Source organism: Nyctereutes procyonoides, unplaced genomic scaffold, assembly GCF_905146905.1.
Source record: "Nyctereutes procyonoides isolate TBG_1078 unplaced genomic scaffold, NYPRO_anot_genome, whole genome shotgun sequence".
In the NCBI taxonomy this organism is placed as follows: domain Eukaryota; kingdom Metazoa; phylum Chordata; class Mammalia; order Carnivora; family Canidae; genus Nyctereutes; species Nyctereutes procyonoides.
The window spans coordinates 8,025,153-8,049,217 of NW_026575034.1; the positions used below are offsets into that span (position 1 = coordinate 8,025,153).

Here is a 24,065-nt window from a genome sequence, read left to right on the forward strand (position 1 = left end):
CTAGTTGAATTCATTTATTACACAAAATTATCTAATTGTAGTTTCAAATTATGAAGTTATTTTGATTTCCAAGGAGCAGTTCTCACAAGTGGGCAAATTTTCTTGGCATATGGCTGGTGCTCAATAAGGGATTTGGGACCTAAAATTATATGGCCTGTATAAATATCACACCTGGTCATTTAGGAAGCACTCTCCTATGCAAATTGTCAAGATAGCTATTACAGTTGGCATCTCATCTAGAGCCGCTTTCCTCACCCTCAGTTTACAAAGCTTCATATACACCAGCCCTCAGTCTAGCCTTTGAGCACAGCCGGCTGGAACCTGCTGCAGGACCACCATCCTTCCAAATCTCCACTCCCTAGGACACTCCTCTGATTTCCTCATAGGCAGCTCTTTGCTAGGTTCAGTTTTAAGTGTTCCATCCTCATAGAGCCTTCTTTGGTAGCCTCTCTTCTCCACTGACCCACACTCATCCCTCCTCTGTTCTATTTTCCTCCTTGACATTTGTCATTAGGTTTAACTTTTGTCCACGTTTATCTGGCTTGCCCCACTAGAATGTAAGCTCACTGAAGACAAGTCACTTGCACATTCTCTTCACCACTGCAGAATCCAGTGCTCCCAACCCACAGATTACTCATCAGTTACTGATCTGTGTTACACATTAATGAATTCCAACCTGACAGGTAAGGAAGAGGAGGTGCAGGGAGGGGCCTGACCAAGGGCTCTTGGGTTTTCATGGACGGAGACCTGAGCCATGTCTTCTGACTGGGGACCCAGCAATCCTACCACTCCACCACTCTCCTCAATGGACTAAGAGTCTGGAGTGCCTTCCACGCAGAACTCAGCAAGCCAGAGGGTTAAATCTTCCCTCCGTGACAAGGCTTAGCCATCCACATTTCCCTCCACAGAGCCAAATGAATGAATACCTATTACCCAGATGTTCAAGTGTTTCACAACTACCAATTCCAAAGAAAGTCAAAGACGACACTTTCAATTCTCTAGAATTCCATTGAACTTAAGTGATTTTATGCATAAGTATTAATGAAATTGTGACTTCTTACTAAAAAAATAAAGGTTAATGACTACATTTGCTGTTTTTCCATTTCTCAGATACCAGGCAATCTAAAATCTAATATGCATATATACAAGCATGAGCAATTTGCCCAAAACATTATACTCTATTGCTATGATACTTCTGGTCTTCAATTAAGGTCAAAAGTCATCGGAACAGCTTCATTTCTTCCGACAGAGATTTAAATTTTACTTAATTAGTGTATTCCTGAAAAACCTTATTTCCTTGACAGGAGATCCTTCCACTCATTTTCATTTTTGTCTGAAAATTACTACTTGCTAATGCACACTATAGCCTTGAAACTTTTCCCTCGAAGCTGCGTCTATAGTCTGCTAGGTGTAAAAGTACAAAGGATAAAAACCCAGATTTCAGGTTTCTTATCTACTGGAATTGAGAGGAATCTCTAGATTGACCTTTTCAGCTTTTAGCTGTTTCCTCCAAGAAGCTGCCTCCCATTCAGAAGCAAATGATCCCATTTATCAGAGACCATTTCCCATTCTTTATTACCCTCTTTAGCTTTTCTAGATTTTTATTCAACTAAAAACTAGAACAAAATAAAAATCAAGAAGCTATGAAACAGTAGCATAGGGATAAAAATAGATATGCACCCCCTACCCCTCCTGCTTAGGACAAAGTACTCCCAGTAGGCTGAGCTAGAACCTTTGGCATCACCCTTGACTCCTCTGTCTGTTCCCCAACATCCCACATTGAACTATGCCCAGTTCACCCTACTTCTTAGTTATCTCCTCATCAACTTCCCTCCTTCTGCAACACCATTACCTGACCTAGTCTAGGGACCTATCCTCTTGGCTACAACCTAGGCTCTTCACAGCTGCAGCAATGTCCCACTGGCCGCCTTTGGTCTCCAATTTTGTCCCCTCCATACTATTCTCCACTAAAAGCCAGTGTGATCCTCCAAAAAGCAATCATGCCACTGCCACAGTTCAATCACTTCCATGGATCCCAGTTGCTCTAGGAAAGGCCAAATCCTTTTAACTGCCTATAAAGCCTCTTACCTGACTCTCCAGGTTCCCTTCTTTCCGCACCTTGTCCTTCTGCCCTACCTATGCTCCCCCCACCCTCCATTAACAACGTGTTTTCCTTTAGTTCTTTCGAGACATTGTGATCACTCATCTCTTACCTCTTCATTCATGCCACATCCAGAGCCCTCTGACTCCTCTTCTGACTGCTTTCTAGTTTTATTTTTCCCCATGAAGTATAACTCTTAAGGGGCAGACTTCCCAACCCCTTTGGGCAAAGCAAGGTACCCTGCACGGTGTTGAATGATCTTTATCACTGTGTGCCTCACAAATATAGTCCAGCGTGTAGAACCATGCAACATTGTGTGTCTTTTTTAATAATAAATTTATTTTTATTGGTGTTCAATCTGCCAACATACAGAATAACACCCAGTGCTCATCCCATCAAGTGTCCCCCTCAGTGCCCGATACCCAGTCACCCCCACCCCCCGCCCTCCTCCCCTTCCACCACCCCTAGTTCATTTCCCAGAGTTAGGAGTCTCTCATGTTCTGTCTCCCTTTCTGATATTTCCTACCCATTTCTTGTGTTTTCATTAATACTTCCTAAATGTTGAAAAGACTAGTCTCACCTGAATATGGGGTTAAATCCAAAGCCTCTAATATTGTTTGGACTATTAAGACTCATCTGCATTACTTCAAAAAGCAGCATGGCTAAAGCTGCAGGAGGGTGGGATTCCAACATGAATTTTGTTCCCTTCCTTCTCAAATGTAAGCCGTGTATTAACAGAAAACATCTACTTTTTACATACTTCTTATACTATATCTTCTTGGAGAAAAGGATTAAACATTCAAGTTTATGTAAAAATTTCAATTACTGGAAAGGTGCTTTTTAAGGTTTATTTTAGAAGGGGAGAGGGAGCAAATGAAGGAGCAAAGCCAGGGGAGGGCAAAGTCAGAGGGTGAGAATCTTAAGCAGACTCCATGCTGAGCAGAACCTGACACGGGGCTCAATCTCGTGACCCTGAAGTCAGGACCTGAGCTGAAACCAAGAGTCACTTAACTGACTGAGCCACCCAGGTTCCTGGGGAAATGTCCTTTTAATTGCCCCAGGAGCAGATTCTCTTGGGCTGGCTTCACCAAACCATGTAATACATGTTTAGAATTTCCTCCCCACACCTCCTACCTTCCATTCTGCTACTCAATTACCTGAAAGCATAAAATACTGGTAAAATAAGTCCTTCATAAGAAGGTAAAACCACTTAGAAATTACAGAATGCATTCTGCTAGGACAACCCATTATTTTAGATTATAACAATCTCTTGATGTGAAAACCTAATCACTATCTCAAACAGCAAGAAGGTCTCTCAGTACCTACACCCTTTCCACTCCTGAAGTATCTGAGGAAAAACTAGTAAATACGAAAAGTAGCCATGAAGGGAAAGGAAAGGAAATGACATTTGTTGAGGGCCCTGACAGGAGATGTAGGAGGAATCATTCACCCAAGTGTTCCTGTTGGTCCTCTCAAGGATTCCAGGACATGGTAACACATACCTTCGCCTTACATGAAAGGACACGGAGGCAAATTAAATTCCCAAAGCTCACACATCTGGTAATTAATAGTCCTGCGTTGACTTCCTGGCCGTATCTGGCACTGAAGTGGAAAGTTGTTTCTACCACAAGAACTCTGGAAATTAAAGAAACTTTGTATTTCCAAAGATACCATTTTATAAGGAGGAGAGGGCTTCTTAGGAAACCAGAAGTGTCCCCTTAAATCTCCTGTAACTGTTCCACAAGAAGTTTTCTCAGATTCCTTGCTTTCAGCTTCCTAATTATGTTTAGATTTAATTTCATCTGTAATTTAGGAATAAAATTGAAGAACAGAAGACTTACCACTATATCTTAAAGATTTGCATACACTGGCAGGACGGACGTTCAGTTAGATTTCATCTATGTTAATTAAGCTTTCCATTTTAGCAAAGCTCTGTATTAACACACGTGAATCAGGAAAAATAAACATTAAATCTGCAATGATAAAAATCTGTATCTGCAACGATACTAAGAGTTCAGTAATACAGATTCTTCTTTGTTGCCCTTCCAAAGTGCTCTATTGGTACCACCCACAAAACAACCCCCAAATTACAAACCTAGAACAGAGTGCCCATTACATAAGAGTATATACTTCAATTGCTGCCTGCAGGTACACTTTTCAATCGCCCTTAAGTTTTCCATTTCCTTTCATCTACTCACTCAAGATCTTCATGGGAACTCAACTGACTCCATTACCTGGAGAGTTTCCACATATTGCTGGGCCAAGAAGTTCACTCCTGGTTTAAGGCATCACAACCTCCCAAAATGATCCACTTCTGCCTGCTGGATTCCCACCAAGTGAGAGGGATGCCTGCCTTTGGCTAGAAAAAAATTCAGCTACTGTAAAAATGCTCTTTTGCCATTAATTCAATAATGGCCTTGCCTTAAAGTAGCCAGAAGCCTAGTAGAAATTGGATCCTCATTCCCAGAACAGTAAAGGCAGTTTTCCGGCCCACAACTTCGGAAAAGGCAGTTAGAGGCTTCCTTCCCATGGAGCACCTGACGGCTGGGGAGTGTGTTCAGATCTCATCTGCTGCTCCCCCGTTATGCTCCAGCAGCAAAGGGGACTTTTGACTAGAAACTGAACTCTACCAGAAAGCTTGCATGATAGACATACATTTTCCTTTAACCACTGAAAAGTAACTTTATTGCTTATCTGTCCTCTCCTCAGCATCCTGTTTTCCCCTTAGGATCAAAATTCCACTTGAACACCACAATCATCATGGGTTGTTTTTTTTTTTGGGGGGGGGGTGGAGGGAAGATATTCTATTAGGTATAAGAACTAGGCTAGATGTTTTACAAATACCACTAATCCTCACAGAAATCCCAAGGTATTATTCATTTCAGTCTCCAGATACCAACACCTTCACCTTTTTTCATGATCTTATACGATATGTAGTACATCTGAGGCAGTATCTGTGCCTGGGACAATATGTTTCATGTGAACCTTTGAAACTGGCCATGAAATTTCTGACTACCCTGAACCATGGATGGAGAAAATGAATCTTTGATACACTCCATTTTTATTAAGTGCATACTATGTACCATAAGTGCACTACACATTAAAGAAAAAAAATATATCCTTGTGACGCAGTCTCTCACCTAGGCTACTTTCCTAATTTGGGCACACACTACCCTGGAAACATCCCAAAGAGCCAAAACCAAGGCTGCCTAGTGATTCCAATGCCCGTGTTCTCTCATCTTGGCACAATACTAGACCAAATTCCCTCGTACTGGCCAATGAAATGTGGTATGGATCACGCAGGACTTTTCCAGACCTGACCCTTCAATCTACCCTAGGAGAATAGGACAGGATTCTAATCATAGAAACTGAGTCTATCTCCCAGGTCATAGTTCAAGTAGAAAATGAGTACACATAGGAATTGAGTAACATGCCTGGAAAGTGTTACGTATGAAGCTGTATCTGTACGTACACACCCGAGCTACCCATCCACACCCATGCACACCCGAGCTACCCATCCATTTATATGTGCCTCCACTATTTAACATGTAGAAGGTCACCAGAAAAAAATTCAGCCATTTCAAATCTATAAGCCTCACAACACATTTTTTTTCTTCAATAAAAGCAGAAGTCACATATTATAAAATTCTCAGTGACTATACACTTAAACATTCCAACTTGGATCGAAGAGGAAGTCAAACTAAATTAAGAACTGCAGAAAAGTACAAAAGGATAGCAGTGGCAGTGGGCTGCATTTGAAACAATACTCAAGAAAACATGAAGTCTTCAGTGATTCTGCTATACAAAATACTGAAAATATCTAAGAAGCTACTAAAAATACACAGAGTGATCAAAAAGGAGGGGAAAAGCAGAAATCGATGAATTTAAAATGAAAAACAGACTTGACCAATAAAACTAAGAACAGTTTCATTTAAGAGGCCAATAAATTACACAATCCCATGATAAGCTTGGCCAAGAAGGAAATACATGTATTTCCCATTACAAATTAAAGCTATAACAAAATATGAAAACAAAGAGAATGTGAGTCCAATTATCTGCCTCCAAAAAACAGGGCTCAATGAAAGGATTTTAACGTAAATTTGTAAAAGAACTAAAATTACCTAGAATACCCTAAGAGATGGAAAATGAACATTTTAGTGGTGAAAGATTTCTCAGCCTCCCCCAAAACAAGTATTAGCACATACTGTTTTCAGGCAAATTCTTCTAGAAACATTTATGAGAGAGGTATTACCTCTCTATATTTAAAGCCCAGAGGCAGAGGGAGAAGCAGGCTCCATGCAGGGAGCCCCACATGGGACTCGATCCCAGGTCTCCGATCACACCCTGGACTGCAGGCGACACTAAACTGCTGCGCCACCTGGGCTGCCCATCTTCCTGTCTTTTTAAAGGACCTTTCAAAAGGTTTATTATTCTTCACTATTACAGAGATTCTAGGCAATGGAAGACAAAAATGGAGTAGCTGATAAAAATAGGAGAAACATTTTCAAAAATACAAAATTGTATCCTTCAATCAAGGAAGATCACTCAAAAAAAAAAAAAAAAAGACCAGAACATAAGCTCAAAGGCCTGGCACATAGTATACAATCAATAAATGTTGGCTTACAAAGAGGGGAGTGGGGGGAAGGCTACTCCACATAGCTTAAAAGGTAGGCAGACATCGGATACCAAAACCAGAAAAAAGCCATCAACAGACCAGTAGCTTTTTCTGAATATGCTGTAGGAGTTCTCAATAAATATAGTATCAAGTCCAGGAAGATATAAAAAGGATTATCTAACATGACTAAGTGGGATTTATCCCAGAAATGCAAGCTTGGTAGAAATTCCAAAATTCAATTAGTATAATACACACATCAATAATAGAATAAGAACATGATCCTCTCCACAGATGCAGAAATAGCACTTGAGGGGAAAAAATACTATTTCATGAATAAAAATAATAATACACCAACTAGGAATGGAAAAGAACTTCAACCCAGTTAAGAGCATCTAATACACAGCTAACAGGATACTCCCTGGTGCAAAATGGAGAGTTTTCCTTCCTCAGGTCAGGAACAAGACTAACCCGTTAGTACCACGTCTATCCAACACTGTACTCCACGTTTTAGTCAAGCCAGTTAGACAAGAAAAAGAGACAACCAGGTAGAGAGTTTTATTTCTTTCTGTCCCATTTGCAAATGGCAAGATCTTAGATATGTTAAGAGAAATCCACTAAAACAATGAATCAAACTAATGAAGTCCTCAAGTCTGCAGGAGAGGAGGTTCAACATAGAAACATCAAGTGAATTTCTATAAAGTAGCAATGAGCGAACACAGTGAGATTATAAAGATTCCCTTTATCATTTTTGATGCCATTATAATAAAATTAACAGATACCATGCAAAACCTATACTCAAACTATAACACTTTAAACTTAAACACGACTTAAAATGGAAAGAAATTCCATGTTGGCATGGAATTTCCAGGATGGCAATACTCCCTAAATAAACCTACAGATTCCACATAATCCCTTTGAAAACCCAGCTGATACCTTGGCAGATGTTAAAAAGCTGGTCCTAAAATCCATGTAGAAATTCAAGAGGACTGGAATATCCAAAACACTCTTGGGGGGGGGGGACTAGAATGCTCTCACTTCAATTTCAAAACTACAAAGCTACAATCATCAAAACAGCACTAGCATAAGGACATAGATCAACAGCATAGAATTCTTCCCATTATAGTCAGTTGATCTTTGACAAGGGAACCAAGATAATTCACAAGGGGTAGGGGTGGGTCCTCCGCACGTGGTGCTGGGCCAACTGGTTCTCCACAAGCAAAAAGATGGATTTGGACCTCTCTACTTCACATCATATAGAAAACATTAAGATCAGAGATTTAAAGAGCTAAACCTATAAAACTTTTTAAGTCAGTCACAGAAGTCTTAATAGCCTCAGAGTAAACAATTTCTTAGAACAAAAGTACAAGCAAGGAAAAAAATAGGTGCACTACACATTTAATTTAAAAACTTTGGGCTTATGTTCTCATTCATTTGGGGAATATGAATAATAGTGAAGGGGAATATAAGGGAAGGGAGAAGAAATGTGTGGGAGATATCAGAAAGGGACACAGAACATAAAGACTTCTAACTCTGGGAAATGAACTAGGGGTGGTGGAAGGGGAGGAGGGCGGGAGGTGGGGGTGAATGGGTGACGGGCACGGAGGGGGACACTTGACGGGATGAGCACTGGGTGTTATTCTGTATGTTGGTAAATTGAACACCAATAAAAATTAATTTATAAAAAAAATAAATAAAAAAATAAATAAAAACTTTGGGCTTTACGTGACGACAAAGTTGGAAAAAATATAAATCCTATCCAATATGGGGTGTGCATATATAAAGAACTATTACAAAATCCTAACAACTGAATTAAGAGATGAACAAATAATCTGAACAGACATTTCTCCAAAGATGATGTGTAAGCAGGCCACAAAACATGAAGATACTCAGCATCATTCACCATCAGGAAATGCAACTCAAAACCATAATGAGGCGTCACTTCACATCTATCAGAATGGCTGTATCAAAGAGACAGACAGGAACTACTAACAAAGATGCAAAAAACCTGGACGTGTCACACACTGCTGGTGGAAACGTAAAATGGTTTGGAAAACAGTCTGGCAACTCAACAGTTAAACACAGAGCTCCCATTTGATCTAGCCATCCTACCCCCTCGTTACATACCCAAGGGAATACAAATACACGTCCACACAAAAACTTCCACGTGGAATTTCATAGTTGCATTTGTAAAATTCAGAACTGGAAAAAATTCAGTGTCCAACTGATAAGGTATATCCAAACAAGGCAATATTGTGCAATTCAAAAAAAAAAAAAAAGAACTACTGACACACTATCAAAATCAAAGAACCCTGGAAACATTCTAAATGAAAGCTAGTCACAAACACCACATATTGTAGGATTCCATTTATATGGAATGTCTGAAATAGGCAAATCTACAGAGCCAGAAAATACACAAGTGGTTGCCTAAGGCTAGAGTGCTATGGGGAGATGGTTGAGGGACACCATAAGAGTATGGGATTTCTCTTGGAGGTAATGGAAATTTGTGAAGGGTGGTGTTGCATACACAATCTGAATATACTAACAAATAGTGAAATGCAAAAAATTTTTAAATTATCTAGAAACCAGAGTGCCCATCATGCCTCAATTGTGGCAAATACATATTTAATTCATCTGAATCCTACAAGGAGGGAGGATCACATAAGAAAGAACCATGAAGCGAACCAAGGAGTCTTATCCCCCCAAGTCAGATTGTCAGATCCCAGACAGATTCCAATTTCTCTATCTAACCTATAAGGCCCCTCCAACCCTTGGCTACTGAATCAAGAGCCTCAAATTCTTGACCATCTTCTACACCTGGTCAGATTTCCATGACCAAAGTCTCTAAGACTATTTACTCCTCTAGGTACTATTGCTCTGTTAAGAAATCTGAAAAGTGATTGAGGATTCTCTCCTATTACAGATGGGAACACTGCCAGCTTATAATAGCCAAATTCTAAATATATATGATCACATATTCCTTTTACATTCCAGGCCTCCATTACTAGGTAAACATCTGCCTAAGTGTGTTTCTTTATTACCCATAGCCAATGCATTACCGATTCAGTCAATTTTTTAAATCTAGCCTTGATTAGACCAGAGAAAGCTACCACTGAACTTCAAGGGGGAGGGGAATTTTCCATTTCCTTATGTTTATTATTGAATCAAGACCTGAGGTTTTGGGGATCCCTGGGTGGCTCAGCGGTTTAGTGCCTGCCTTTGGCCCAGGGCGCGATCCTGGAGTCCCGGGATTGGGTCCCACGTCGGGCTCCTGTGATGGAGCCTGCTTCTCCCTCTGCCTGTGTCTCTACCTCTCTCTATGTCTATCATGAATAAATAAATAAATCTTAAAAAAAAAAGACCTGAGGTTTTGTATTACAATGAAAAATGATCAGATAATTCACCATCCAATGATCCTCAGGTTTATTAGAAACCTGTGAAGGAAAAGAAGGTGGCATCAGATGACCATGTGGCAACACAACTTTTATTCTTAAATTTAAAAAAAATGTATTTATGTATTCATGAGAAACACAGAGAGAGAGGCAGAGACACAGGCAGAGGGAGAAGCAGGCTCCATGCAGGGAGCCTGATGAGGACTTGATCCCAGGACCCTGGGGTCACAACCCGAGCCAAAGGCAGACACTCAACCAGGTTCCCCTATTCTTAAACAGAGTTTAAAAAAAAAAAATTCCAGAAGAGATACCCAGAAGGAGCTTTAAGATTTATGCTTAGTTGAAAAGAAATAATGTGTACTTAGGGGCTGTCCACTTCCCATGCCCCGTCCTCCTGCACCCCCACAACAACCCTGCAGGGTAGACCACCACCTCCCTTAGTTCAGGGACATTAACCAGTGTTTCAGAGCTAGAACTAGACCTCCAGCCTCCATCAGGCCAACTCCGCGGTCTGCACTCTTTCTACTACAACCGTTGCCATTCTACTTGCTTCTCACTCGCCTTGGGAAGTCCCCCCTCTGCTTTAATGGAGATTAAAGATCTTCTATGTTCTATTCTGGAACACTTGTATGGCCCTCAGACTGAGGCGGCCCTCACACCCAAGCCCACCGTGTTGCCCCAGTGGGGCAAGCACACGACCCTTCCCTGTCTGTGAAGCCGAGACCAGCCTGACCCTCCACCTTTGAGTAACAGTAACTCCTACAACTTCTCGCAGTGTACAGAACACTGGGCCTCTAACCCGCACCTGCTCACCAACACAGCCACCTCCCTCTCTCTGGGATGACCCAGAAACAGTCAAGTTATTATGTTGAAAACATCCTCCAGAAGGATCAGAGTCCATCACATCCTTTCAAGGTGGAGATCAAACTTAACCACTGAAAAAAAGAATAGTCGATCCTCACCTCTGCTGAAAAGGTACAGGGAGATCCTCTGCCCCACTCCAGACAAGTTGGTCTATTCTCTGTACCTCTCCACCCCACCCCCTCAAAGTTGCATTTTCCTGCATGGCTCCGACTGCCCACCCTCTTCTTGGTAAGTCCTTCTGCCTCCCTGACCTTCCAGAGCTGCCACTCTATATGATCCTCCTTAACCACTGACCCCATATACCGAGTTGCCTTCATGCAGTTCTGCTCTTAGATAGGTCAACCTAAATAGGTAAAGGAGGGTTTATCTGAATTCAGGTTCCCCCACAGCAGACTCTAACACATGAACCTGAGTGCAATGATTTAAGGAAGTGCTCCCAGGAGAGGAGGGGAAGGAAGACCGGAGCAGGACACGGAAGCCTCAGCCTAATCCCAGGGAGCACTGGAGAGTTAATCAAGCCACAGAGCTGCTTGGCCTTAAAGCCTCCAAGGCAAAAGGAACTAGGCTTCCATACTCCCACAGTCTGTCAATCACTGACTACAGGCTGCCTGGGGGTAAGTGACCCCTCGGACACTTCTGTTTTCTGTACAGCAGCTAGAGGCCAACAGGCAGTGCTCAGAGGAAAGATCAGGGTCAGCCTTCAGAAGTAAAGCTCACAGAAGCCAGGCAAAAGGCACACAAAACGTACCAGAGATCAGAGAAGAGGACACCCAGCAGGTCTGCTGCAAGGTCAAGGTAGAGCCAAATTCACAGGGACACAACCAGTGTAGTTGTACAGGGTCCTGCACTCTGAAGGGGCCCACTCTGCTGTCACCATCTTGAAATTCCTGATGATCTTGCCTTTGACTCGGTTTTCTAACTCAAGTCCCATGGGAGAATGGAGCACACACACTGGGAGCTTCTGTTTCTGGGCAGCCCTGCCTCCCTCCTCCCCAGACGGATTCTCCACAGACTTGGCTGCTCCCTGGTGTCCAGGCTCACCTGCGTGCATGGGCTGGAATGTATGGTCGATGGACTAATACACTTAGTATTAAAAATTAAGATCAGGGCACCTGGGTGCCTCAGTGATTGAGCATATGCCTTTGACTCAGGATGTGACCCCAGGGTCCTGGGATCAAGGCCCACATCAGGCTCCCTGCAGGGAGCCTCCTCCTCCCTCTGCCTATGTCTCCGCCTCTCTCTGTGTCTCTCATGAATAAATAAAATCTTAAAAAAATAAAATAAAATCAGCCAAGAGGTTCTGATTCAAGATGGTGCTGTAGGAAGATCCTGAATTCAACTCTTCCCACAGACATGCCAAGTCTACAGCTACATATGGAACAATTTCCTCTGGAAAGAAACTAGAGTCCAGCTGACCACAGTAAGCAAACAAGGGAAGCAGCATCCACATGGAATCAGGTAAGAGGCTGGGACAGAGCCTCACTATAAAGCCTACCTCTGGCATGGAGACCCACAATCACGGGGGACCTTCTGGGAGAACCCAGAGCTTCCCCCAAAGGGCTAAGGGTTTGAACTCCACATTGGCCAGCTCAACTTTTAAGACCTGTTCCCATGAGACAAGCACCCAAAACATCCAGGAGCTCCCATGAGCCCCCTAAGGTTGTTATGATAGGAGAAACTGCTCTTGAAGGGCCCCTGTACTCCGACTCACTGGGTCAGGGCCCAGCTCAGTGGCAGCCCACATGCCGATGTTGAGTGAAAACAGCTCATTTGCTAATGCTAAGCACCCCCCTGAGCAGCAGGCATCTAATTTAACACATGCAGGAGCCTGCAGGAACACCCTCCAGGACGAAGAACGGGGCGGGGGGGGGTGTAGACATCTTCATGCCCTCCCCCCCGCTGTGTTCCAGCCAGCAGCTCACACCTCCCCCTGCCACACTCCTGAGCACCCCCTCGTCCCAGAAGGGAGCTCTTACACTCAGCTGGCACCCCAGTTCTTATAGCTGCTGCTCTAGAGACCGGGGAGGGGGCAGTTGTTGCATTCTAGGGGTCCCATGGGACTGTAACAATGGGAGCAGGGTTTCGGCAGACAACCCCCCCACCCCAGGGCACTGCCCAGACAGCAGACTGAAATATACTGCCAAGTGTTTCAGTAAAATAGGCCTATTTGTTGGTCTAGGTGCTTTGGCCTGGCGGGGGGCAGGCTTCTGGACTGGCCCACTTTAGAGATCTACAGATGACGCTCTCAGAGCGGAGGCTGGTGGACAGTCTTAGACTCTTCTGGCTGCAACTCCCCGATCTCTTTGAGGAAGCCTTAGATGATTATTCTATTTGCGAGTTTAAAGTAATGCTCCTTCCTCAGACTTAAAATCCTTATATGGCTCCCCATTAGCTTTCAGCATGGCTTCAAAGCTTCGACATGACCTAGCTTCTACCCACCTCTACAGCACCACTCCTCCCTGCCCACCCTAAACTCCTCGGCTCCCTCTCCCAACACAATGTGCCAACCACTGACCCCACATTTTCCTTCCCAAAATCATATTCCAATTTCTAGAATGCCATTCTTCCCACCCCTTACTCTTCTCTCAGTCCATCCAACTTCTTTCAGTGGTTCCCTTTATAGAACCACAATCCTTTCTGAAGTCTGCCTTAGCTAACCACAATCCTTCAGAAAGGACCATTCCCTTTATTCCTTAAACACACATTTCTACCATTCCATCTAGAATACTTCATGAAACGTGTCCATCTTCCCCACCAGTTTAGGGGCTCCTTAGACCAGAAATTTTGTATTCCTCACCTTAGTATTCCCAGTATCCAGCATTGTCCCTGCATAGAACACACACATAGTAAATGTTTCCTGAAGAGTGTTCAGTGTAACTTGCTCGATAACCTCAAGACAGTAGGACAAAGGATATGGGTTCACAGGAACCAAGTCGACCAGAAGACACAAGATAGGCAAGACAGACTCAAGCGTGGTCCCTGGAGAGTCAACAAGGAAGCCACCTTGCCCAAAGTTCTTAATGCAAAGAAAATTCATCCACGTGTTCCAACAGCAACAAGGCCTCCGCTAGCTGCACACGCTCTTGGAGATACAACCTCTCAATTCCAAGCCATTGTGGAGCCCATTCATTCTAAGCACGCGTTCAAAAGTACAACCTACCTGCGCTCCAGCTCTCGAATGGAGAGTATCACTCCTGAAGTCGACGGCTTTTGCTGTACAGTGGCCAAAAAGGTGAAGTCAGTCTTATTCCGGAACAGCTGGATTAATTTCTCACTCACATGAGGGGCTGCATGGATCTCTCTTGCTGTATCTGGGAATCAAGAAGGAAACAGGAGAGGATAAAGAACAAGGAGGAGGAGGAAGAGGAGAAACAGATACAGAAGGAGAAAAGGAGAGAAAAATGTCCAGAGGAACAAGGTTGCATTTTTCATCCATCCCCCCCCCCCCGCCAACTTGCCAATATATTTTGTTTTCAGGCATCGCCCACCACTGCATACAGCAGCATTTATTCGATGCAAAACTCAGGAATGCCGCCTGTCACTGTACCCACTTGTCACTTTGACAAGTTCACAAACGGCCAGCCAGTGATTTTCTGACAAATTTTGATGGGACACTGAGCAATGTGGCCTGCTACAAACAGATTAAGTTGCTGTAAAAAAAAAAAAGGTGAGAGACAATCAGATGAATGGATCCTGAATTCAAAGAATCGTATGTTTAGCAGGACCCAATGCCACTCAGCAGGCTTCTGTTTCACTTTCCCCCCACGGACTCCATTTCTTTCTTCTCTCCACAATGCCTGGAGGGGAAGCCTGTCCTCGCTTGGTACCCAGCAGAGATTTACCCATGTTCGTAACACCAGACAACTCCACTTCTACTTAAATACAAGGCAGGTGCGTGAGCCATAAGGGTGCCTGGAATTTCTCTATCAACATGGAGTGGGTCACTCTGCTCGTGTAATATTAAAGTGAAGGCCAATTCAGCAGGCCTATGAGGCCCACGAGTCCAGCTAATCCTGCTCCTTGTTCTCCAAATTCTACATAATGAGACGTTCATCATTTCATACTCAGACCCTCCCCCCTGACCCCCCAATTGTGATATACTAAGGGTTCTCATTATTTTACACCTTCCTTCCTCAAATCAGAAACTGGCCACCACCAGAGCGGAATTAAAGAAAATTATTCAGAGAATGACTAACGAACTCCAAAGGTGTGTTTGGTTCCTCCACTCATGCCCCGACCTTACTGTCTATAGAACTACTTGGTTATTTCTCCAGGAGTCTGAAAAACAAAGATGTTCAAAAGCTGTGTGACTCAAGGGACATCACAGACTACATGGATCTTGAAGAACCACATCCTAAAGACTGGCTTCTAATGGGGCCATGGAGGGAATCCAATTCCTGACCTTGGGCCTCAGTCTTCTCATCTACAAAATGGTGGGGGGGGGGGGCAGGTAAACTAGGTGACTTCTAAGGGCCTCTCCATCTTTGTATAATTCTAGGAGTTGTTGTTTGAAGTTTGCAGCACAGAAAAAAACACCACAATCTTCCAGCTGTAGAGGTCTCGGCTGTGGAAGGTGGGCAGCAAGGCTGCTCCTCTATCTCGTAGGCACCTGACCCATCAGAACATCCTACCAACATAAGACCTACCTAGGACATTTGCCCTTCTACCCAAAGACCTTCGCTACTCTGTTATGTGGCAGGCTTTTAGCTTTAGTTAAGGGTCAAGAGAAAAGAGCCACTTAGGGAATGCTCCTTCATCTTCTACCAAATCTCAGCCAAAGACATTCTAGAAGAGTCAAGATCTATTAGATGTATGAAGTAATCGCTCTGTACACTAGAGATCAACAAGTGTTTGTTAACATTTTTATTACTACTGGGTACAAATCCTAGAATTTAGTGCCAGGAAAAAAAAAAAAGCAAGCATCCACATTTGGTTCTTGAGATTAACTTTCATGTTTCTTTTTTCCCCTTTCTGCTGTTTCCTCCTTTGTCCATCTACTAGGAACTATCTGATTGGCAGCGGTGACCCAGAAAGCTCACCAGAGGATTCTGAAGCTTGAGCCCAACCCAAAGGGGGCAATGATCGATCAACCATGACATCCATAGCTCTTTCCCACAGCAGGCATATAAATGAGGAGCATCCTCACCTCTAGCTCAGTTCTCTCGGACAGCGACCCAGTTTCATGGCCGAGGACACTCAAGTGCGTATCTACCATACCAATGTCTCCCTTAAGCAACAGACACATTCAATATCCCCAGTATCTCCACGTGAAGGTCTAATAAGCGCTTCAGATCATACAGGCCCAGGACAGAGCCCTTGGTATCCTGCCCCATACAACCCTTGATTTTCTTCAGAAGTTTTCAGGCTTAGTAACCGGAACCACCCAGTTCAAGCCAAAAAGATCAGAACTTGTCCTGGAGGCTTATCTTCTACCCTCCAGATCCAATCCAAGAGCGAATCACAAGGACTCCCACATCTAGAGTCTGTCCACTTCCTGCCAACACCACTCAACCTCCTGTCCAAGCTGCCATCACTGCTCCCCGGGGCACCTCCAACAGCCTCCTGACTGGTCTCCCTGCTTCCATATCGTCTTGCCTTTCTCCCTTCTTCAGAGCAGCCCAAGAGCTCATTTTAACACCTAAAATCAGCATCCTTCCAGTCTCTTGCTAAAAACCCCTCTGTTGCTTCCCAGCCCTCCCAGGATAAAAAATAAAAAATAAAAAATTCCAGGCTTTTTGGCATGGCCTGCAGGGTCACATACCAACTGACTTGCCGACATCTCCCACCCAATGTCACCCCCAAGCCCACTCCTGCCTCAGGGGTCATTGTACTACTCTTTGCCCACAGAGCTCTTCCCTGCTCTCCCACTCCTGGCTCCTCCAGCTCTTACTGCAAACGCAGCCTCCTGGTCACTCCCTCCATTAATGCCCACTACACCACTCTGGTTATTTTCGCCTACCACTTAATTATTCTAATTGTTTTTTTCCTCATATCACTCATGATCTTGTTTCGTGTTTGTTTTTACTAGATTTCCTTTCTTTCCCCTTTAGAGGCTTCCGAAGACAGGGACCTACCTCTTCATTGCTGTCTCCACACAGTCCTCAGTGCCTGACATAAAACAGGTACCCAATAAAGACTCACTAAATTTATTTCCCTTTTATTTTTATCATGTATATTGTTATTTCAAGGAACCACAAGTATGTAGTCAGAAAACAAGAGGATAGCTTTCAGAAAAGACATGGATACGTGTCAAGTGTCAGTGGTTATAAAACGAAAGAAAAGCACGTTCAGAGCCAATTCGGTCCCTCCGATTTACAGGACATCGCACAGTCTAATCCAATACAACCCCAATGCTACTCACCCAACCCCCCTACAAGACAGATCATTTCCTCTGCCAGCTTCTCATTTCTCTTCGTAAATGATTGGCACGTTGAAATAAAGAGACCCCATTAGCACTCACCAGAGTGAAATGTAAAAAACATCTATTTTCATACATGGAGACTTTATGTGCATTCGCATTTTCAGAAAAGCTCTTTCAAGTAAATGCTGACCATAATTCAGCTGCCAAAAGAAAACCAGAAAGTAATTTCACTTCTTACAACAAAGAGGCAGGGATTTTCAAGAGATTGAAGACTACCAAGTTTTACAGGTAACTAGTTGTGTGACCTTGAGTAAGATGCTTTACCTCTGAGCCACACACACCCTGTATCTGAAGATGGAGAAGACTGGAGGAGATCATAGGGTTCGAGTTCTTTCCAGGCCTCAACATTTTGTTTCTGTTCATCACCTTACCCTGCCCTATCCCATGGCCACCCAGCCAAGGATGGGACTGAATGTGTTTTCTACATATGAAACACCTTGACTCTACAATTTTTCTCTTCTGATTTTCCAAATCAACGTAAAAGTAAAGTCGCTCAATTACTGGAACCAGTGATAATAGGTCACCTACTTTGCAGTCGCCTGTTTTTTTCTGGAGTTAAATGAGCAACCGCTAAAAGCAAATTAATGAGAATCTGTAGTGACCATCCTCCTGCCACATGCAACCATTATGATGTGCTTGCTGGATTGTTAGAGGATGTTCAATTCTTCCAGGGAGAACAAGAAAAACCTGTGGGATGAATAAAGCTCATAGGAAGTGTTAAATCTAGACATCAAGTTAGAAACCTGTGAAACGTGCTCAATGTAGATCAAATACATGAAACATGAAACCTAAGTGTGTTGAACACAGAAAGGACTGAATAAGTATGTGACCTAGAGACAGACTGGGGTAGGAGAATCAAGTCCTAACATACAAATCATACCACCTTCAAAATGACACCTGGGCCATCCCTAAATCAGATACCTAGCTTTGACACTCACTCCATTCCCATTCTGGCCCCACGTGTACTCTGCTGGAGAAATGCTAATCAAACCCATCACTCACCAGGCTGATTGGTACCTGCATCTGGGGCCAGGAGTACTTGCCCCTCCAAGAGTGGGAACACCTTGGCATTAAGCACCTCCCATCTGCTGAACCCCACCTCAGTCCACTTAACCACTGCATCAGCAAAGAAACTGATGGAGCCAAGACTGAACACATGAACAAGGCAAGACCCAGGAATCCAGTAGGGTGGCCCGTCCTTCCCCCAGCCCAGACCCTATCCCACTCCATTTCTTTCCCCTCCTTCCTCCTGGACGGTTTGGATTTATTTAACAAGCTGCATGATTCAAGCATCTGAATTTGGTCGGTGAAGCCCTTCTGTGACCTCCGGGAGCATTACTTGGAGGCTACCATTGCATGAAGGTAACTGCCCACATAACCACCACTGACAGTGAACATCTTACATGAAAAAAAAAAAAAAGTCACTCCAAACATCCAGAAGTTTTAGGTCATGTAGTTAGGAAGTGCTAAATCAGCAGCAAGAGTTAAGTGCTTTTTCTTTCCTAGGATGAAACTGTTCTAGTCATTTTTTAAAGACCAGAAATGCTAATGTGATGATTAAGCATCAGTTAAAAAAAAAAAAAGTCTTGGGTGAAAGGAGGAGACTGAAGGAATTAAATGATGATATTCACACACTCTTCCCTGCCGGACACAGGAGCAGCTTCACTTCCCTTTGGCCTGATGACAGGGTGAGGATCGGTAAGGATTTTCATCGTCCAGCGTACCTGTGTGTCCTCTGTGCCAGGCAGTGTGCTTGCTGGGCACCAGGGAAGCCGGGCTGAATACAGTTCCTGCCCTTGAGAACTGTAGCTGCAGAAGCGAGGCTGTTACCTAGGAGGGCAGGTAGAGACGGGCAATGCACGAAGGAAGGAGCGGCCAGGGGAGACTGCAAAGGATGCTGAAGCATGCAGTGCAAGACGGAGCTTTGAGCCAGAGTCAAAAAAAGAAGACTAAGCATTTATGGAGAGGGGAGGGAAGGGAGATGGGGGGGGGCATTCATTGCAAGATTGCAATAGCTGTGCGGACGTGAACACCCAGGTGTTTTCCATGATCTTGGCATTTTCCTTTCTGTGCAGGCATCGCTCTCCCGCCAAGTCCAGCAGGACGGCAGCCACTCAGCCCACTATCAGAGGAAACCCTCCACTGGTCGGGAGGGGGAGCAAGAGCAGCAGCCAGAAACATGGCAACACACACACCCAGGGCAGCCCACCTCAGCCCTTGACTGATGGCAAGCGGAGGGGACTCCTTAGTTGTTCCCACACGTTCCCCAGAGGGCCTCACAGACGCAGAGCCCACATGGAGACGTGGCCCATCCTGGTAGCCCGAGTCCCGTGTAGCTCAAGGTTAAACTTGGCCCCAAAGGCAAAGCAACACTTGTCAACTTGAGATGGCAGGTGGCTTTTCATTTCTCAGCACAGAGGCAGGTCGCCAATTCAGAACTGGTGACTGTCCACACAGGGCAGTTCCTGCTGGAGAGCGGGGGCGGGGGGGGGGGGTGCACACGTTCCACCGTTAGGTCCTGAGCCCTTCCTTCAGAAGGCCTGACCTTACTGACCCAAGCAGCTTTCGAAGAGTAGAAACCATGCGCAGAAAGTAGTGAGGATGCTAGAAGACTCCTAGCGAAGCGTGTACAGGATTTCTACCTCCGCTAGCAAATTCACAACGACATCCCATTAAACCTCCATTAGCTCCAGAAGCCAGCACCCTAAGTAAACATGTGTGCAGTTTATGGGGACACCGAGTCGAGGGCTAACTGCTCTGCACACACCACTTACAGGAACCTCGGCAGTAGCCACTGCTAGTTTTCCTCCTTTAGAAGTGAGGAAACTCAAGCTTACAGAATGTATTTTCTAAAGAGCCACTGGGCTGGGAAGCCACGGGGGAGACTCCAACCTGGCAGGCCGGTTTCTCAAACCACACTGCCTCCTCACTCTAGGACCTGCTTCTGTTCGCCAAAGAGGGGCAGCGCCACGCTTGGTTCACAAGCAAAAGGCACAAAGCATCATCATCTACTCAGTGCCTGACACTCTGTGCAGTCCCTCGAGCCAGATTTAGGAGCAATCTAGTACAATCCCTGAGCTAAATATCAATACCCTCCCCCATTTTGCAAGTGAAGAAACAGAGGCACAGGAGTTTTACAGCTTTACACAGCAAGTGAATGGAGGGGGGCGGGGAATGGAGTCTTGCCCCAGCAGAGTCCACCACGATACTCCATGGATGGCATCTGCCTGGCACCCTTGCCTACTTTGTCACCCTCCGCTCTTTCCCGGCTCCCACCTCTCACTCCTGCATTCTAGCCACACAGGCCTCCTTTTTCTTCCCAGGGCTGTATTCCTCCACACTTAGCACATCCTCAGGTGTCTTTCTCCTCTCCCCCTCTCTCCAATCATTCTTCTTTGGGTACCAGCTTAATGTTTCTTCAGGCTAGCTTGCTCTGACCACCCCAAGTCAGCTCAGAGTCCGTAGATTACATGTTCTTTGTATCTATCATGATCATCAAGGCTTTATTTTTTTTAAAGATTTATTTATTTATGATAGACATAGAGAGAGAGAGAGAGAGGCAGAGACACAGGAGGAGGGAGAAGCAGGCTCCGTGCCGGGAGCCCAATGCAGGACTGAATCCCGGGACTCCAAGATCGCGCCCTGGGCCAAAGGCAGGCGCCAAACCGCTGAGCCACCCAGGGATCCCGATCATCAAGGCTTTGTGTGTGTAATCATGTTATTGTGCATAATCATTCCATTTCAGGGATCTCTGGGTGGCGCAGCGGTTTGGCGCCTGCCTTTGGCCCAGGGCGCGATCCTGGAGACCCGGGATCGAATCCCACGTCGGGCTCCCGGTGCATGGAGCCTGCTTCTCCCTCTGCCTGTGTCTCTGCCTCTCTCTCTCTCTCTCTCTCCTCTCTCTCTCTGTGTGTGTGTGTGTGTGTGTGTGACTATCATAAATAAATAAAGATTTAAAAATTTTTTTTTAATTATTCCATTTCATTAACAGCCATCGTGCCCACCAGGCTGTAAATCCCACAAGGAGTGGTTTACCTGTAGACACCCCATAGTCTGCAGCACCCGGCTCATGGTCGATTATTAATGCAACAAACATTTGAGGCTCCAAAATGTGGAACACAGTGCAATAAAGGTTTCCCAAACATACTCAACTATAACCCAACCTTTGGGGGAAGAGTCCATTAAAATAACAAGCGGCCTAAAGAATAAAGCTAGCTGAGCATCTCTAACTCCTCCATTGGGGGACCCAGCATAAGGAATCCTATGACACATTTTTCATAATTATGGAATTATGGAATGTGACACATTTTTCATAATTACTTCATATATGGCTCCATTAAAAGATTCTGGTGCCTCCATAATTTTACTTATTGGATAGGCATGGGAGGTAAAGTTCTTCTTATAAATGTTTAAAAACACCACTAAGGACAATCGAGGCATCCATTTGTCACTAAGAAATGAGCATACCAAGATCACTCCACCCCCATTTCAGTTGGGCACCTCAGAATAAAGAAATGTAAAGCATGAAAGCCAGCTTAATCTGGATCATCGGGCAGGAAAACAAAAGACTGATGAAAAGATGTTAATATGATTAAGACTACGTTGTGTAAAGTTCAAACTTCCATTTATCAGATACGGAAGTTGTAGGGATACAGCATGGTAGCAATGCTGCGTTATACATTTGAAAGTGGCTGAGAATACATCTTAAAAGTTGTCATCACAAGAAAAAAAACTATGGTAATGATTGTTAATTTATTGTCTAATTTTGTAATACGTACATCAAATCATTAGGCTGTACACCTGAAACCAGTAGGTTATCAATTATATCACAAACCTAGATGAGAAAGACTGCACTGTATATCAGAAGGTAACAGTAGGGGGGATCCCTGGGTGGCTCGGCAGTTTAGCGCCTGCCTTTGGCCCAGGGCACGATCCTGGGGTCCCGGGATCGAGTCCCATATCGGGCTCCCGGCATGGAGCCTGCTTCTCCCTCCTCCTGTGTCTCTGCCTCTGTCTCTCTCTCTCTCTCTCTCTCTCTCTCTCTCTCTCTAGGTCTATCATAAATAAGTAAATAAATAAATATTTTTTAAAAAATAAGGTAACAATAGTTAAATCAGACTATATGTATACTCAGTGTAAATTGTGGCGAATAAGAGGATCAAAAGTATTAGGACACAGGAAATATCTAGGCAATGATGTCAAAAATGTTCACACAGCATACCAAGTATGCCTTAAGATTTAGTTTTAGTAACACATGGCAGAGAGGACCGGCCAGTAAGAGGTCGGTAATTGGGAACTAATGTGAAATTTCTTCTTTCCACGTATCTTGACTTTCCAAATTGGAGAATTATTAAAAAAAATGTTAGAACTTATTATAGAAACAGAGGAGAAACAGTAAGGGCATGCTGAAGAAAATAAGCACTAATCACCTTGCTTTTAATCACATAGTTGGGTTTCTTAAATCAGTGAAGACCTCAGACTCTCCCTCCAGCTAACCTTAACCAGGTCGGGCTTTCTATGGAATATGCCACCAGTCATCAATAGAGGAGACCTGTCAGCTCCCTGGATAGCCTGCTGGGGCATTGCAGGAGGACCCCTTGCCCACGACAGCTCAAGAAGAGGTATGTTTTGGCAGGAATTAACAGCACAACTTCATTTTAGTCCACACTATCAAGACTCTGATAAACCCAAAGGTATGCCCACCATACTGTAGGTAGCTGCACGCACAAAAGCGCATCAAATATAAGCAAAAACACCGTTCCCAGGATGGGACGCCCTCCAGAATCTTGTAAAAGACACGAGGGCAGTCCTTGCCCCTTCTCTCTATGGTCTATCCATTCATTCACTCATTCATTTACTCATCCACTACCTTTAAAACTTTGAGCACTCCTCTGAACACAAAACTGAGACTTCTTCTGGTCACAAGGGGCTAAGAAAGAGTCCAGGACTAAAGACGCAAACATAAATGGAGAATTAGGTTTCCTTCAAAGCCATAAGTGAGCATGCTCAGGAGGCATCATAGGGTTGAAAAGACCTGGATCAGGACCAAAGCTCCTTCTCAGAGACTTGATCTTCCCATCAAGGGGCAGTGTAGAAAACTAAGCACTCAGGCTCTGGAGCCCAACTGTTTGGTTCAGATTCCAGCATCACCACGTATCAGGACCGTGGACACGTTAACCTCTCTGTGCCTCAGATTCTTCATCTGTAAAATGGGAATAAAACTGTATCTACCCCGTAGGGTTAGTATGAAGATTCAATTAATACATACTAAGCTTTTCAAACAGTAGATGCCATATAGGACACACATGACAATTTTTAGTTTATGTGGAACACAGCCGAGACAGGCCTTAGGTCCTGGAGGGTTGGAGGACGAAGCTATCCCAATAACCACACCATGAGAGACTTCCTGTTGCAGTGAGTCATGGCTGTGGCCCAGCAGGAAGGCAAAAGGCAGGTGAGCAGGTGTTGCCAGCCATGGTTGGAGGCAGTTAAGAGGAAGTGCTCTCTTAGATTAAAAACTAAGGTCATCACCTATGGGGTTCCCAGCTACTCCCATCTAGGTCCAGCCAGCCAACACCCAGAACACCGGGGTTTTTGCTACGTGCTAGATGTCAAGCTGAATACTTTACCTAAATGCGGCCTCACAGAAGCCTGGTGAGGTCAGTAGTCATGATG

General features: G+C 44.3%; 1 protein-coding gene across 3 annotated transcripts in view; it reads right to left on the reverse strand.

Annotated features, from left to right (window-relative positions):
- NELL1 (neural EGFL like 1) overlaps window positions 1–24,065 on the reverse strand; it is an 814,467-nt gene that overhangs the window by 716,251 nt on the left and 74,151 nt on the right. For all 3 annotated transcript variants that reach the window (XM_055317810.1, XM_055317809.1, XM_055317808.1), the window contains exon 3: window positions 14,130–14,280. In XM_055317810.1, the coding sequence (XP_055173785.1) occupies window positions 14,130–14,280 (151 nt within the window). The remainder of the gene's footprint in view (window positions 1–14,129; window positions 14,281–24,065) is intronic.